This window comes from Nicotiana tabacum, chromosome 11 (assembly GCF_000715075.1).
Source record: "Nicotiana tabacum cultivar K326 chromosome 11, ASM71507v2, whole genome shotgun sequence".
NCBI lineage: Eukaryota > Viridiplantae > Streptophyta > Magnoliopsida > Solanales > Solanaceae > Nicotiana > Nicotiana tabacum.
The window spans coordinates 161,924,756-161,940,843 of record NC_134090.1 but is presented as its reverse complement, the minus strand read 5'-3'; the positions used below and the strand labels follow the sequence as shown (position 1 = coordinate 161,940,843).

The following is a 16,088-nucleotide window of genomic DNA, read 5'->3' as shown; positions in this document are numbered from 1 at the left end:
AAGTGCAAATGGAGTCTCTAGCAGTGAATTGCTAGGAGGCTGAACAACAGAGGGATTGGGCAAGAGCCAAATTCAAGATGCTTGCGTTTTTTTGTATTTTCATGTGTATAGTCTGGATTATGGTCGTGTAGTTCCGTGTAGTTTTATGCACGGCTAAACTCGTAATGGACTAGACATTTGTCTTATGTATTGTACTAGTGGAACAATGCAAGAACTCAAATTTAACAGGCTCCATATTTGGTCATACATTCACGTAAATAACTGTTTTTAATGGTCTTATGTATTGATTCCTTACTGTTTTAATGGTCTTATGTATTGATTCCTTACTGTTTTTAATCCTGGCAATGCAGCTATCTTGATAGTAGATACCATTTCTTGAATTAGTATACAGACAGAAAAATAGAAGCTCCAATCAATCTTAAACAACCTAGTTCAGTTCTTTCACCAACGAAGTCAATCAACTCATACAATTTTAAAACCCCGCTCCTTTTGCACTTCAATCCTATTCTCAGCTCCTTTGAGCTCTATCCTTAGGAATTATCGTGTAGTTTCTTCACCTTGCAATTCATTTTCTGCCCAGAACTACAAATTCTTTCTACCTTTTCTACATATATTTCTTGTATCAAGCACACAAGATTACATAGAAATAAAATATCATAAATAGAAGCTCATACACCAACAAGGATTACTATTAAACTGCTCTCAATTGAGCTCAAATGTAACGCTGCAACTCCAACAAAATGGTACCAAAATCACAAGTGCTCCATAAGTTTGCCAGCATTAATACAACGGCATAAAGACCTAAATTAACATCATCCCTAGACATCAATATTGTTCAATATTACATAGACAAAAAACTAAAACAATCCACTTTTAGAACTACTTCTTGGTTGTTGATGATGAAGTATTCACTTTATTCCTTTTGTTGGCCTTCATTTGTTGCAATTCTGAGGTGGTGATTGCATCTTTTCCCTTCCATTTCCGGCCCCGTGGAACAAAACCAATATCAATATTGGTTGGTGAGGCACTCTTCATAGTTGAGAATCCTTGTAGAACTCTCACTTGAGGTACCAGGCTAAAAAAAAAAGGCACAAGAATTATTAATAGTAGACCAAATGTAGTAACTATTTGTTCAATATGAAGAAAAAAAATAGAAGTGAACATACATTAAACACTTGATTTCCAGTTTGAGGGTCAGAGTATACACCAAACCCAATAGTTCTAGGCCTTTTGTTTCCTCCAGTTGCAGAGCAGCACTTTCACCACCTCTTCTACCTTTCCCAGCACCTCCCCTACTTTGGTTAACTCTTCTAACAGCTACAGTGTCTCCACAAACAGAGGTTGGTTGGCTTGGTTGACTAGGTTGGGCATTTGATTCTCTGGGCTGTGAAGAATCCCCCACTCCAGACTACAACACACAACAGAACATATGTAGATAGAATGTATAAACATGTAAGACATGGAAAAAGAACAGTGGGATATATATGTAGATAGAATGTATAAACTTACTCCTGTTTGACACACTTTTCTGTTGTGGCCAGTCTATTTGCATTTTGAACAAGTCATTTTGACACCCTTCTTTGATAGCTTTCCATACTTCTTTTTTCGTTCATCCTTAGCCTTTCTTCTACACTTTTTAGGCCTCCCTGGCATTGGCTTTGGCAGAAGAGGCTCTATTGATGGATTTGAGCTTTCAGGCCACATCTTTAGATTGGGAATAGGTTGAAAGTAGTAACTGTAGGCCTTCAAAAATGTATCATTCCTATACTAATGCTCTACATGCTCATCAGGATCTAAGTTTAATTTATAATAAGCATAAACTGCATGGGGGCAACGAATACCTCTTAGCTGCCATAGCCTACAATTAAAGTCTTGTTTCCCAAATGAACTCTAAACCTATATCCATTGTCTAGAATTTCAAAACCAACTTGTGCATTCCACATAACTTTACACTTCTTAGAGTATTCTTTATTTTCCTCTAGTATTGTTCTTGCCATAGGAGAAATATCTGTAATCCTTTAGCAAAATTGATCATATCCACATGTCTGTTCATTAGTTTATGCCTAATTTCCTCTAACATGGTGATAATAGACTTATGCCTAGCAGCTAAAATCCAAGAATTGAAAGTCTCACTCATGTTGTTCTCAACAATATCACATTTGGCATGAACTTTAAAATATGCCCTACACCATGTTTCCTTTGGATAATGTAACAAATCCTCACATATTTCCTTCTTACCTAATTTACTCAATGCTTCAAAGCTAGAAGAACTGCTTTCTTCTAGCTTCTCCTCTCCATTTGATATGCCAGTTACTTCAGATATGCCTAGCAAACATTCTTTGCTCTACATTTGGCAATAACTCCATTATGGCAGGAACAATTCCCTACAAAATAAAGTACTTAGAAGGTTAGAAAGTTTAGAAGAGTATAATCAAAAGAAGAACAGAAAGTTCATATGAATATAATCAAAAGAAAATCAGAATGTTTAGAAGTGTAGAAACAAAAGAATAACAGAAAGTTCAGAAAGATTACCTTTTGCATATCTGACATTACAGTCAAACCTTCACCAGTACCCAAATTTAAGTTATCAATCAAATATCCTAAGAACCAACTCCAGCTATGTTTTGTTTCTTGATCCACTACTGCCCAAGCAATAGGAAACATTTGATTGTTTCCATTCCTTCCAACAACAGCAAGAAGTTGACCTCCACAAGCTCCCTTAAGAAAACAACCATCAAATCCTATGATTTTCCTACACCCATCTAACCATCCTTTCTTGAAGGCTTCAAAGCATACATAGAAATATACAAACAAATTCTTCCCAGGATCAGTCTCTCTATCAATTTTAACCCAGCATGAGCTTCCTGGATTAGTTTGCTTGATGATGTTTGCATAATCACATAACCTTGAGAATTCCAGCTTCCAATCACCCATATTTTCCTTCAGAACTTTATGTTTTGCTCTTTGACACACAGTCCTACCAACATAAAGACCCAACTTGTCTCTAACCAGCTCTTGAATTTTCCAAAGCCTTATATATATGGCTGGGAAACTATCCTATCCTTGAACTTTCTGGTAATAAGGTTAGAAGTGCAAAGCTTATTTTTGTTAGTAGGTAAACATTTATGTACATGATGATATTTAATGACTCTAAAATCACCAGAGTCTCTATCCAAAGAAGCAGCCAACAGTCATTTACATGTACTTGTTTTACACTTAACCCTTACCCTATGAGGCTCATTAGGTCTTAGTTTAATTTGCCTCCTATACTCAACAACATAATCTGCCACAGTCTTTCTAAACTGTGTTACATTCTCAAATACCATACCAAGCTCAAATACAGCCACCTCACAAGCTTCATCATATCTTACTTTTTTACTTCTCCTCCTAGAGGGTAGAGATCTACTCCTCTAACAGCATCTAGCTCCTCCCTGCTATCATCACTCCAACATTCAGAGCTACTGATATACTCTTCATCTCCCCACAATTTTCCAGCATATTTGTTAGCCTTGTCTACCCCAATATCCTCAAACCCTCTATCTATACCACCAGCCTCTCCAACAGGAATCTCTTCTGTAACATGAGCTTTTTTCTTCTATTTTTTATTTCTTTTGTCTTGTCTAAGAGTTCTCAACTCCTCATCTACATCTGAGTCATCCTCTTCAGGTATATCTTCCAGATCTGAATCACTACTCTCCACCTCTGAAAGATGACTTTCTACATCTAACACACCAGTGCAATTACCTCCCAAACTTTCAACTGCCTCTTCTACAACAACTTCTTGTAGGTTAAATGACTCACCATCTCTGTTATTTAATAACAAAGTTTCATTCTCTCCAGTTAGGTAGCCAGTAGGTCCCTCCCTATCTAAAATTAAAGTCTGGTCAACAACATGTTTAACCCATATTTCAAAGTTGTCTCCATGCTTTAAGTCTTTTATTAAGTCTAATAGGTGTAGGTCCGACTCCACCAAGTGAAATTGTTTGGTCTCACTATTCTGATAATAAAAGCCCTCGACACTCACAAAGCCTATTTCTTTAGTATAAAATTCCAGCTCCGTAATAGAAAAGTGGTCCTTGTCCAGATACATACCTGCTAGTTCACTCTCACCAACATAAGTGGGGACAGGAATCTCCGAAAAGTAGCCCCCATGGTGCATTTTTGTGAATATAATTTCCTCTGACATTTGAATCAAAGCTGAATAAATGAATAAGAGATAGTGACAGAACGTGGCTCGAAATTAAACATATTTTCATGAAATCGAAAAGGGGATATAGGAAATTAACGGAATATTCTCAAACCCTGATCCCCAAATCATGAAGGTAAAAACCCTAACTTTTCAGACATATTTGAATCGTTATTTTTCATCAACGAGAGAAATTGATACTTACAGTAAGTATCTTCTGCATAAGAATCCAGGAATTACCAAAAGTTTCTTTAATTTTTGTTCTTCGATTTTCCTTCCAGTTCGTTAGAGAGAGAAGAAGAAGAAAACAGGCGTTAAGTGGAATTACAGATATACGGGCGTTAAGGAGGAATATACTAGGGCTTTTTTTTTGCATTGTTTTTATTGGATATATTTTAATTATAATGCCACCGTGGAAAAAATAATACAGCTTTTACATTTTGATTGGTTGTTAATACACGTCAGCGGCGTTTGGTTACACGCGATGAACCTCTAGCACAGAAAGGAAAAAAAGTGTTTATTTGAAACAAATATGTGTTACATGAAGTGTTCAATCGGAACATACCTTTAATAAGGTGTCCAAGAGGAAAATCACGACAAGTTTAGGTGACGGTACATGATTTTCGCCTATATTTTAACATAACATAAAAATGGTTCCGAAAAAGATTTAACATAACATAAAAATGGTTCCGAAAAAGATTGACTTTTATAGTAAAGTGTTGTTATATATGGATGTTATAGAGAAGTCTAACTGTATAAGCAAAAGAGAATTCTCGGAGTAGGACCTTTAAAGAAGGATACTACACTTTGGTACTGGTTTTGGGGAAAATTGTAATCAAACGACTTGAAGTTTCAGTTCTTTATTCATTCTAATTCAATTCTTAGCTATCAAAACGTGCAATTTAAAGAAATTGCACCAGCACAAACACTTTTTTCTCTATTATAAGGATTAACTAGTAATCGTACCCGCGCGATGCGCGATTACTATTAAAAAATATTAATTAAATTAAATTATGAGCGGGCTTATTTGAACATATAAGATCGTATTGCTTTAATATATTTCAATTGCCGAATTAATTGTCAATATAATGTACCCAATAATAAAATCTCTATTAAATTAAAGAGACTTATATAGTCACTGAATAAATTTTTCGTTCTATATTTTTCTTTATTCTATTATCAATGTTTAGTATTTTTACATTTTTAATAGAGATGTTTAGTAATTCAATTCTTTATTCTATTAAATTTTTCGTATTGCTCGTTTTTTTGTAATATAAGAGAGGTTATATATTTTATTAATCTTAAAATATTTTTTATTTTAAATTTTATTCTGTTGTTATCAATAATATTATTTGAATTTTAATGAATAAAATCTCTATTAAATTAAGGGGATTTATATAGTCACCGAATAACTTTTTGGTTATCTATATTTCTTTATTATATAATAAATATTTAATATAATTGCATTGCTAATAAAAGAATTTATTAGCATATTAATTTGTTTAATTTTATTGGCATATTAAAAGAATTTATTAAAGAGATTTTTTATTTTATGTAATTTCAGGTTTTTATTTTAAAATAATTTAAAAACTCCAACTTGAAACTACTCTCCAATTTGAATGGACAGTATTTTTTAATTTTTATTTTTTTAAATATATATTTTATTTTATTATTTTATAGATATTTAAATTCAAAAATAATAACCAATAACTAAATGTTAACTACTTATGTCATGCGACTTTTTTCTAGGCTGTCACTTGGCTTAAGGTGATGACTTTTTCCTCTCCTTTTAATAATATATAGATATTTTTTCGGTAAATGGAAAATTAAACCCCACCCCATAAAATTTACTCAAACGTCTCGAAAAATGGAATCGTCATCTTTCCAAGAATCTCTATTAGTTCTCGAGTCACTATCCATGGCGTGTTCTTAGTAGGGCTGGGCATATATCGGGTAAAACTAATAATCCGAACCGTTAATTATTTATTGGATTATTGGTATCGGTTTATTGGGTTAACGATTTAGAATATTTTCACAATTGGGTTATCGGTTCGGACCTCGGTTTGTCAATTTTGTTAATGGGTTAACTAATAACCTAATAAGAATTAATAAAATTATGACTTTACCCTTAAGTATATATAAATGCTAGTACTTTAGTTCATTCTCTCCTATTCTATTTCAACCTCATTCTTCAGTTGCTTCATCTTCATTCTTCATAGACCTTACTAGTTACTCCTAGCGTAAGTCTTAGTCTTATACATTAGACTTTTAATTTCTATAACAAAATTCATCTTCATATAGGGATTTCTCTATGGTTTCTTTTTTTTAGGTTAGATATTTGACAAACAACATCTAGTTTATCTTGTACTGTTTGAGGGCTTCAACGCTTGTGGAAGTGCATGTATTGTGTGAAATAAAAAATTTAAATCAACTTTTGTTGTTATCATATCGGAGGAGGCAGCTAATGCCTTCGAACATTTTGTGGGAATTGCTGCAGTTTGATAAGTATTTATCCACTGATTTTTTGGTGAAGCCTATAAGGATTGAGTAGTTGTTGTCTTGTTAACTTGAATTTGAACTGTTAGTACTATATATTTGGGCTTGTTAATTTTAAGGTGAAATTGCTACTACTCTGTATTATTATTAATGTATTTGGACAACTATTATTGAAGAATTAGTACTATTTCAGTTGTGGCCACTGGACAGAATGCAAAAATGAGTAGCACACTATATGTGAATTCTTCTCTTTTTTGTTTAACTCCAGTGAATTATCTTCTCTTTTTTTGCTTAACTCTAGATTCAGTTATCTTATCGGGTAAACTGATAACCGAACGGATAATGATCGATAATTGATTAACCGACACTTGATAACCAATATCTTATCGGTTCGATTATCGGTTTAAAAATTTGTAAACCGATAACTGATATGATAAACCGATAATATTCATAACTGAACCGAACCGACCGATGTCCACCACAAGTTCTTAGTTTCACGTGCATCTTTTTCAATCTTTAATGGGATGATATTGTAAACCGGGGCGAAAGCACAAGCCGAGCTACAAGTTCGGGCGAACCCAGTAGCTTTTGCTCAAGTAATGTATTTGGTGTTTAAAATTTATTATATATATATATATATATATAATCCAGTCATTAACATTTGAAGTAATTGTTCTAAAATCCAGAACCCAGAGGGTTGGAATACCGATTTCGCCTCTAATTGTAAATTGTCATTGGCTGAAAAATTGGAAGAAAGATCAAATTGGAAATTGGGAGAAAATTTGAGCGAGAAAGCACGAAAAATATATTTTTCTGTTAAAATTGATTTCTGAACATTACACGTGGTGTCTATTTATAGGCTGTTACATCAAAGAGTAGCATATGCTCAAATAACTAAACTGAAAATGCACAATCGCTGACCTCAACTGCAAATGCGCTGCAACTTCACATACCTTGATTTGAACTAGGGTGTTGAAATAAACCAAAACTATTAAATCGAACTGAAAATCACGCTAAAACCCTATGAAAAAGTCAATTCAAGTTATAATATTCTCAAGTTAAAATCTGACTATTTCTATTCCGAGTAGCACCTAAGAAAGCACATACTACCAAAGCGATATCTCCGTAAACACCCAAAGTCGCATACTAATTAAAAGTGAAAAAACAACAATATAAATATGCTTACAAAGCCAAGAGCCACTCATTTGCGCCAATTGATTTAATTCAACTATTGCGTAAATCTTTGATCTGCCTCTCACTATCATGTTTGGCTAATTCCATTAGGCAATACAAGTACTCCTATTGATATATACATGCTATTTGCTATTTCTATAAGGGTTGTTCGTCTTTAGACGGCTTGGCTTCTGCTATTGCTCGTAATGATCGACATCATTCCTATCATGCTAGAGTCCCTATTATTTGGAGTTAGAAGCTTCGTTAGAAAGCAAGCGAGGTGACATCCGTCTGCTTCATAGACAAGGCTCGTTACATACTTACAAGCTCGTTTAGTAATCATCCTCATCTCTGAGCGCTTAAGCATTCCTCTCATTGTCAACTAATTAAACGAGAGTCGGATTGAATGAGCGAAGCCCTCAATTTAGAGGCTTCTCTCACCCTACTCTTTCATTTCTACATAAGGTTTCCCCATTTGTGGGATTAATTGATTGGATACGGAGACACATACCTCTACTCTTTCATTTCTACATAAGGTCCCCCATTTGTGGGATTAATTGATTGGATACGGAGACACATACCTTTACTTGGAATAGGTACTAGGACGATAGGCATAAATATATTATTTATTCCACAAATCTCATTATAATGACCATAGTAATCCTAAAAAAAAGTTAACATATAAATTTACTTAGACTTGACTTACTATGGTGTTAAAAAAATAGACCATATTTTTCATGCCTCCCCAGGTTCGTAGCCTCCTATCGATAAGTGTGGTGTACAACACACCCATAAACAAGACTCTACTAGACACGGTCTGTATGTATATAGGATATGGGAAAGGTTATGGCGTTATATACGCACCACCACCTGATCAACTGGTATACGATGATAATTTTGCCCATAGTGGCTGAGATGATATGATGGGATGCCCTTAGAGGCTTTATGATGTTATGTACGTACAGACCTATGCATTACATGACATTCATACGCATATGCATGATACTATAAGTATTTCATAATTTACAGAGCTATCCAGACTTACAGGCTGAGTCCTTTACTCCATGTTTCTTCCATGCTCTTTATATATGTATTTGCATGTCTTACATACTCAGTACATTATTCGTACTGGCGTCTTTTTGTTGGGGATGCAGCATTCATGCCTGCAGGTATAGATAATCAGTTTGACGAGCCCTCATAGTAGACAAGATTGGCATTCAACCAAGGATTGGTAAGACTCTACCTTATTCGGAGTGCAGCTGAGTCTATAAGTCATCATGTCAGAGTTTTGTTACAAACATATGGGTAGGCCGGTACCCTATCCCATTTGATATCAAATAATTGTAAAGGCTTTATAGACAGAGGTTCATTTTGTACAGTATGTCAGAGGCCTTGACAGACCGTATGTATTTATATTTTAAGAAAAATGGTTCAGTGATACAATGTTTTCCCACTTACAGTTGTACATTTCGAGTTGTGTCCATGTTGGCCCGTGATAGTCACAAAGAAAAAAAAGGTTGCAGAGTGGTTCGCTCGGGCCAGTGCGGCACTGGGTGCCAGCCACGCCTCCCCAGGTTCGGGGCGTGACAATATTTGATTGTTTAGCTTAAAAGTGAACTAACAATATAAAATTTATTCCACTTCGAAAAAGTCTAGGGGAGAGGCTGAACGATAGATTGATGGCTATTAATCTAGTGATTGGTGGGCTCACTTTAAGCATGGTTAGTGCATACGCACCACAAGCGGGCTTGGTAGAGGAGGTCAAGAGGCAATTCTTGGAGGATTTAGATGAGGTGGTGCGTGGTATTCCGCACACCGACAAGATTTTCATAGGATGTGATTTTAATGTCCATATTGGGTAAACGGTTAGGGGCTATGATGATGTACATGACAAGTTTGGTTTTGGGGTTAGGAATGAAGGTGGTACTTTGTTGTGAGATTTTGCTAGAGCCTTTGATTTGGTGTTAAATCGTGTTTTCATAAGAGGGAGGACCACTTGGTCATGTTCCGGAGTGCGGTGGCCATGACTCAGATTGATTACTTACTCTAGAGGAAGAGGAATAGAGGCCTTTTGCACTTATTGCAAGGTTATTTTGAGTGAGTGGCTTTCGACCCGACATAGGCTCTTAGTTATGGACTTGGAGATTAAGAGGGAGAAGAAGAAGAAAGCGGTGTTTGGTCAACCTAAGATTAAGTGGGGAGCCTTGACAGAGGACAAAGTTTAGGCTCTGGGAGAGACGTTGTTGGATATGGGGACTTGGAGGAGTTGTGGGGACATGAGTAGTATGTGGACCTCGATAGTGAACTGCATTAGGGAAGCTGCTAGAGCAGTGTTAGGGGTCACGAAGGGTTCTCCAAGGGTTACAAAGGTGACCCGTGGTGGAATGGAGAGGTCCAAGGTAAAGTAGAAGCCAAGAAAGCGGCATATATGAAGTTAGTGGAGAACACCAACAAGGAAGAGGAGAGGAGAACACTTAGGGAGTGTTATAAGAAGGCTAAGAAAGAGGCGAAACTAGCGGTCACGGTGGCTAAGACCGCAGTATTTGAATGCCTATATGCGGAACTTAGGGGCAGAGGCGGTGACAAAAGATTGTTCAGGTTAACCAAGGTTCGAAAGAGGAAGGCTAGAGACCTAGACCAAGTGAGGTGCATCAAAGATGATGATGGCAAAGTATTGGTGGAAGAGGTGTGCATTAGGCGCATGTGACAGTCATACTTCCACAAACTCTTGAACGAGGATGAGGACAAGAACATTGTGTTTAGCGAGTTGGAGAACTCATAGAACCGATATGATATTATGTTTTGTAGGAGTATTAAGGTTGAGGAGGTAATGCGGAAGATGAGTAGAGGCAAGGCGACTGGGCCAGACGAGATCCCGGTAGAATTTTAGAAGGAAGTGGGATGAGTAGTCTTAGAGTGGCTTACTGGATTGTTTAATGTTATTTTTAGGACTAAGAAGATCCCCGAGTAATGGAGGTGGAGTTTGATGGTCCCGTTGTACAAGAACAAGAGTGATATCCAAAATTATAACAACTACAAGGGTATCAAGCTACTGAGTCACACTATGAAAGTATGGAAGAGGGTGATGGAGAGGAGGGTAAGGAGGAGTGTATCTATCTCGGAGTATCAGTTCGGTTTCATGCCAGGGCGTTCGACCAAAAAAGTCATTCATCATGTAAGGATGTTGGTGGAGCAGTATTGGGAGAGTAAGAGGGACCTACACATGGTGTTCATCGATTTAGAAAAAAGCTTACAATAAAGTCCCAATGAGAGTTTTATGGAGATGTCTGGAGGTTAGTGGGGTTCCGGTAGCGTACATTAGGATGATTAAGGATATGTGCGATGAAGCGAAGATTCGGGTGATGACTGTGGGAGGAGACTTAGACTATTTTCCTGTGATGATGGGGTTACATCAGGGTTCGTCTCTTAGCCCATTTTTATTTGCCTTGGCGATGGACGTGTTGACACACTACATTGAGGGGGATGTGTCATGGTGTATGTTACTTGTAGATGACATTGTGCTAATCGATAAGACACACTGCGAGGTTAATGATCGACTGGAGCTGTGGAGGCAGGCCCTGAAGTCTAAAGGTTTCAAGTTGAGTAGGATAGAAACTGAATACTTGGAGAACAAGTTCATTGTGGGGACGCAGGAAACAGAAGCGTAGGTGAAGCTTGATACACAAGTCATCTCTTAGAGAGATAGTTTCAAATATCTTGGATCTGTTATTCAGGGGAACGGGGAGATTGACGAGGATGTTACGCATCGTGTTAGAGCGGTATGGATGAAATGGAGTCATACGTCTGGTGTTTAGTGTGATAGGAATGTGCCACCAAGTCTTAAGGTCAAGTTCTACAAAGTGGTAGTTAGGCCGACTATGTTGTATGGAACCGAGTGTTGGCTAGTGAAGAAATCTCATGTACAGAAGATGAAAGTAGCAGAGATGAAGATGTTGATATGGATGTGTGGGTATATCAGGAAGGACCGGATTAGGAATAAAATTATTAGGGACAAGGTGGGTGTGGCCCTTGTGGAAGACCGGAAATTGCGGGTGAGATGGTTCGGGCATGTGAAGAGGAGATACATTGATGCCCCAGTGAGGAGATGCGAGAGGTTGACTATAGTGGATCAGAGAAGTGCAGAGGGAGACCTGGGAAGTACTCGAGAGAGGTGATTAGGCAAGACATGGCTCTACTTCATCTTACCGAAGACATGACCCTCGATAGAGAGGTGTGGAGGTCAATGATTAGGGTTGTGGGTTGACAGGTAGTCGAGGGTTTCTTCTAGTTGTATTAGTAGTACTAGTACTAGTCGTGTATTCTCCTATTCTGAGTTCCTTGCTGATTAGACGATGTGGCATTATTGCTGGTAGTTTTCGCACTTCTCTTATAACTTTGTATTCCTAGTTCTCTGCTATTACATGATGTGCTATTTGTTTCTTTTATCTTATTTCCTTGCCGTTGTTAATGTTGGTTTATTGTGTCCTTGTTATTGTTCTTGAGACTATGGTCTATTGGAAACAACATCTCTTCCTTCATAAGATAAGGGTAAGGTCTGTGTACACACTATCCTTCTCAGACTCCATATGTGAAATTGCACTGGGTTTATTGTTATTGTTGTAATTTGTATAAACATATATATTATATAGTATTTATTGTCCTTGTTTCCTTCATCTTCTTAATTAGCATTCGCATCCTTCGCCCGTGAGTATATATAACTAGTAAATTAATCCGCGCTTCGCGCGGTTATGAATATTTTTTTCTAATGTTCAAATAATGAAAAATATATAAATCTTTTGTAATCTTCAAATTCAAAAATAGATTAGATTTTAAGTTATAAACATTTTATTCTTACTTTTTTCTTTTAATTTTTATTATTTGAGGATTTTTTTTATCTATCAGAAAAGGTTTGTCTAATAATCTATATATGTGAAACAATATTTTCTATTTTTGCTGAAGTAAACATAAAAGAAAGAGATGAATTTTAAGAAACATAGTTGTTTCTTTATTCAATTAATATATTAAGTATCTTCTACTCTTCACCTTTCAAAAGTTATATTCTATACTTTCTCTTTATTTAGAATCTTAAAAAAAACATATTAACAACGTCTACTCCTTCAACAAAATAAGGAAAAGAAATCCGTCAGCCCTAAGTCAACGCAAATAAATTGCATGAATCTTTTCTATATTTTTTAATTTTATTTTTTAGTTGCTTTTAACTTTTTTATTTTTCTTTAATTTTTTTTTTCTTCCTTGCCTGCCCATTCATTTTACACTATTTTGGTGAATAACAAAAAAATATTTATTAACTATTTCTTTCTTCTATTCTCACGTTTCAACACCTTTATAATCAGCTACTCCTCCACTCTAAAGCTGCTCCTTTCCATCCTCTAAATCATTAAAAGTATGAAAAAATCTCATAAAATCTAATCAAATTTGCTCATTTCTTGAAAAAGTTCTCAAGAAATATTGGCACGGGAGATTAAATACAATATAACTTAGTTCTTAAAAAAACAACATATATTATTGGCTTCATAAAATAGTCATATACAACATGAAATTAAAAACAAAGGGAGGTCAAACTTGTAGTAGAGAAAAATAATAATAATAAGAATCGATCAACCAGTTCGTCCCACCTGCAAAGAAAATAACAGTATTATTACAAATTTACAATCAATAATATTCTTTTCTCCGCCTTTTCTTTTTTTCTTTTTTAGTATGAAGATGTATGGCATAACTTAAAAAGTTAATTAAAAAAAACTTACTGGACATTATAAAAGGTTTTGACTCTCTTTTCGAGGATACTATTCATTAAATTAACAATATTGATGTTGAAAAACGTTGAAGGACCCTATAAGTATAGAATGTGAATCTTTAGCATTCATTGTTGTTCCTCATAAATACTGAATTTGAAATTGTCGAAGTTAAGTAACGACCGTTTTTTAACACAATTGTTGTTAAGCATTAAATTTATGAAAGGTGGAATAGTAACCGCCGTTTTTGAAACACAAATGTTGGTAAACAAATATATATATATTGTGAATTGTGTACTACGTCCCAAAAGTCATATATATATGAAACGAATTAATTTAAAAGCCTTAAGATAGTTCATAAAAGAAATACCATAGACTCATATAGGAAAAAAAATGATTCTATATATGCTTAGCTACCCCCATTCAAATCCTTTGTTGTGTAGTCTTACCCTATAAATAAAAATAACTCACAAAAAATAAACACTAACCGGTAGATTCAACTTATTCATTTGATATCTTCTTCAATAAAAAATAGATACGTACTCTCCGATCATTTAGTCATGAAAGGGAAGTGCGTGGGCTTCTATAAATTCAATTTTGTGAGTTAGCCCTATCCTTCTCAATTGTTGGAAGACCGATCTTTTAGCTAATTTTCTCGTTAATATCCATGGCAAGGATATGAAGCAAATTCATAGAAATTTATACATACAATATACAGTGTTTTCAGTTTCCCACTATCATCATACATAATACACAATAAATTTGTTGATGTTTAAGATAATTTAATTGTGAAAGATGTGGAAGAAACGTTAGAAGCTCACAATAATGTTATTCACAATTGATACGTTATAAATTAATAATAGCACTCTCTTTATATCCATAACTGAAATCTCCTCGTAACCTGAAACCTCATCTCTTTTTCTTATTTTCACTTTTGTTATTATTTATTTTATTAATAAATTAATAAATTAATAAATAAGTAAGAGAGAAAGAGTCCAAAAATAGGAGATAAAAGATAAATATGAATGGAGACCATAGAGAGGTGTTACATCACCTTATCTATATTATTTACATTATATATAAATATAGATTACTTGTTGTCCTCAATCGAGATGATATATTGTACTGAAAATATAAATTAAAACTTTATGAACATCAATGATGATTGCTTTGAATTTTTGTTCCCCAAATTTATTATTCTAAAATTTTACAGTATCATGCTTTAGGTTTGACTTTGCCGAAAGATTTATTTGTACGTACCACCAGTACCGCAAAAAAATTAAGGATTTAAGTTACTATATTGATAGAGTGACAACGATTTTTTTTATATTTTATTGAATTTAAATTATTAATTATAATATTATCAGATTATTAATTGATATTTATCTTAGATATTTACATGTAAAACTTTTGAACATGTCCCGAATTATCAGTTATACACCGGGGCAAACGAAAATTTCCAAAAATCGTCGAAATAGGTCGAAAAATATGTAAATTGATCGCAAAAGTCAAATAATAAAGTTTAAATAATATACCGATCACCATCGGTCGGAAAAATGTGGCCCCACAAAACGAAACACTGCTTTATCTGACACATTTGAAAATTCCGACCGACAAAATGGTCAATCTTTGACCAAAACCTGGTCAACTTGCATATTATCTACCAAAAAAAGTTTAATTAAAAAGTTTTCAAGAATATTGACCGATATCGGTCGAAAATCTTAATTTATTTTTTTCCGCCCAGTGCCAATTTTTTTCATAAAAAAAATAATTTTTAAAAATAATTATGAAGTTACCAACCGATTTCGATCGGTTTTAATGGTCAAAAATAATCAACCACTTATAGATTATTATTATTTACAATCTACATATATTTGACATCCTAAATTGTATGACCGTCAGTATGTCAGAGCGTCTTGCCAGTTACAATAAAGAATGATGCATGTTCTATGTTGAGTAAAGTGATAAAAACATATCCTAGGTTAATCGAATATAATTAAATTTTCAATTGATCCATTGATCAAGTATCCGAGCAAAGTACTAATAAGGTGATCAAGAATAAAATATTCAAGACTCGCTCGATTGTGCACATCTTGGAGAATCTAGTCACTAATTATACTGGAGCATCTAGTCACTTAAACTTAAGATTAATAATGCAAGTACATGATAAATAAAATGGTTACAATGTTCACTTAAACTTCAAGATTTATTTTCTTATTTATTCACCGATCAAGCATTCAAGCGAAGTAATGAATAGTTGAGAATAAAACATCAACGCTTGTCATATATATGTAAGTGTAAATTCTCATAAATGAAATAAAATCATATGCTTTATTATAATCTATTACGTGTATAAGAAATATGTGTCACGACCCAAACTGGAGGGTCATGACTAGCACTCGGGCCATACTTGTCGAGCACCAATGTACATTTTATCTAACCTTCCTTATTATCTTTACGGGCCGACGAGATCAATATAA

The 16,088-nt window shown here is 34.8% G+C and overlaps 1 protein-coding gene across 4 annotated transcripts; it reads right to left on the bottom strand.

The window, feature by feature from the left end:
- Positions 1–671: 671 nt before the first annotated feature.
- LOC107831309 (uncharacterized) lies at positions 672–4,528 on the bottom strand. Of its 4 annotated transcripts, none has more exons than XR_012696847.1 (5): positions 4,392–4,528; positions 2,533–4,179; positions 1,510–2,384; positions 1,167–1,408; positions 672–1,075 (listed from the first exon to the last, which is right to left on the bottom strand). XR_012696847.1 is itself a non-coding variant. In XM_075225655.1 (4 exons), exons 1-2 carry the CDS (start codon positions 2,932–2,934, stop codon positions 2,316–2,318), a joined length of 471 nt encoding a protein of 156 aa, XP_075081756.1. In that variant the 5' UTR covers positions 2,935–4,505; the 3' UTR covers positions 672–1,075; positions 1,167–1,408; positions 2,239–2,315. The 4 variants fall into 4 exon arrangements, 2 of the variants coding, with proteins under 2 accessions (XP_075081756.1, XP_075081755.1); XR_012696848.1 differs by having other exon boundaries at positions 2,533–4,197; positions 4,392–4,503; XM_075225655.1 differs by having other exon boundaries at positions 2,239–2,384; positions 2,533–4,505.
- Between the last annotated feature and the right edge of the window lie 11,560 nt (positions 4,529–16,088).

Bases quoted from the DNA above. Each gene is read 5' to 3' on its own strand.
- LOC107831309 (XM_075225655.1), bottom strand. From the start codon at position 2,934: ATGGGTGATTGGAAGCTGGAATTCTCAAGGTTATGTGATTATGCAAAC. The intron at 2,385-2,532 runs GTAATCTTTCTG...TTTATTTTGTAG, and splicing joins TAATGTCAGATATGCAAAAG to GGAATTGTTCCTGCCATAAT.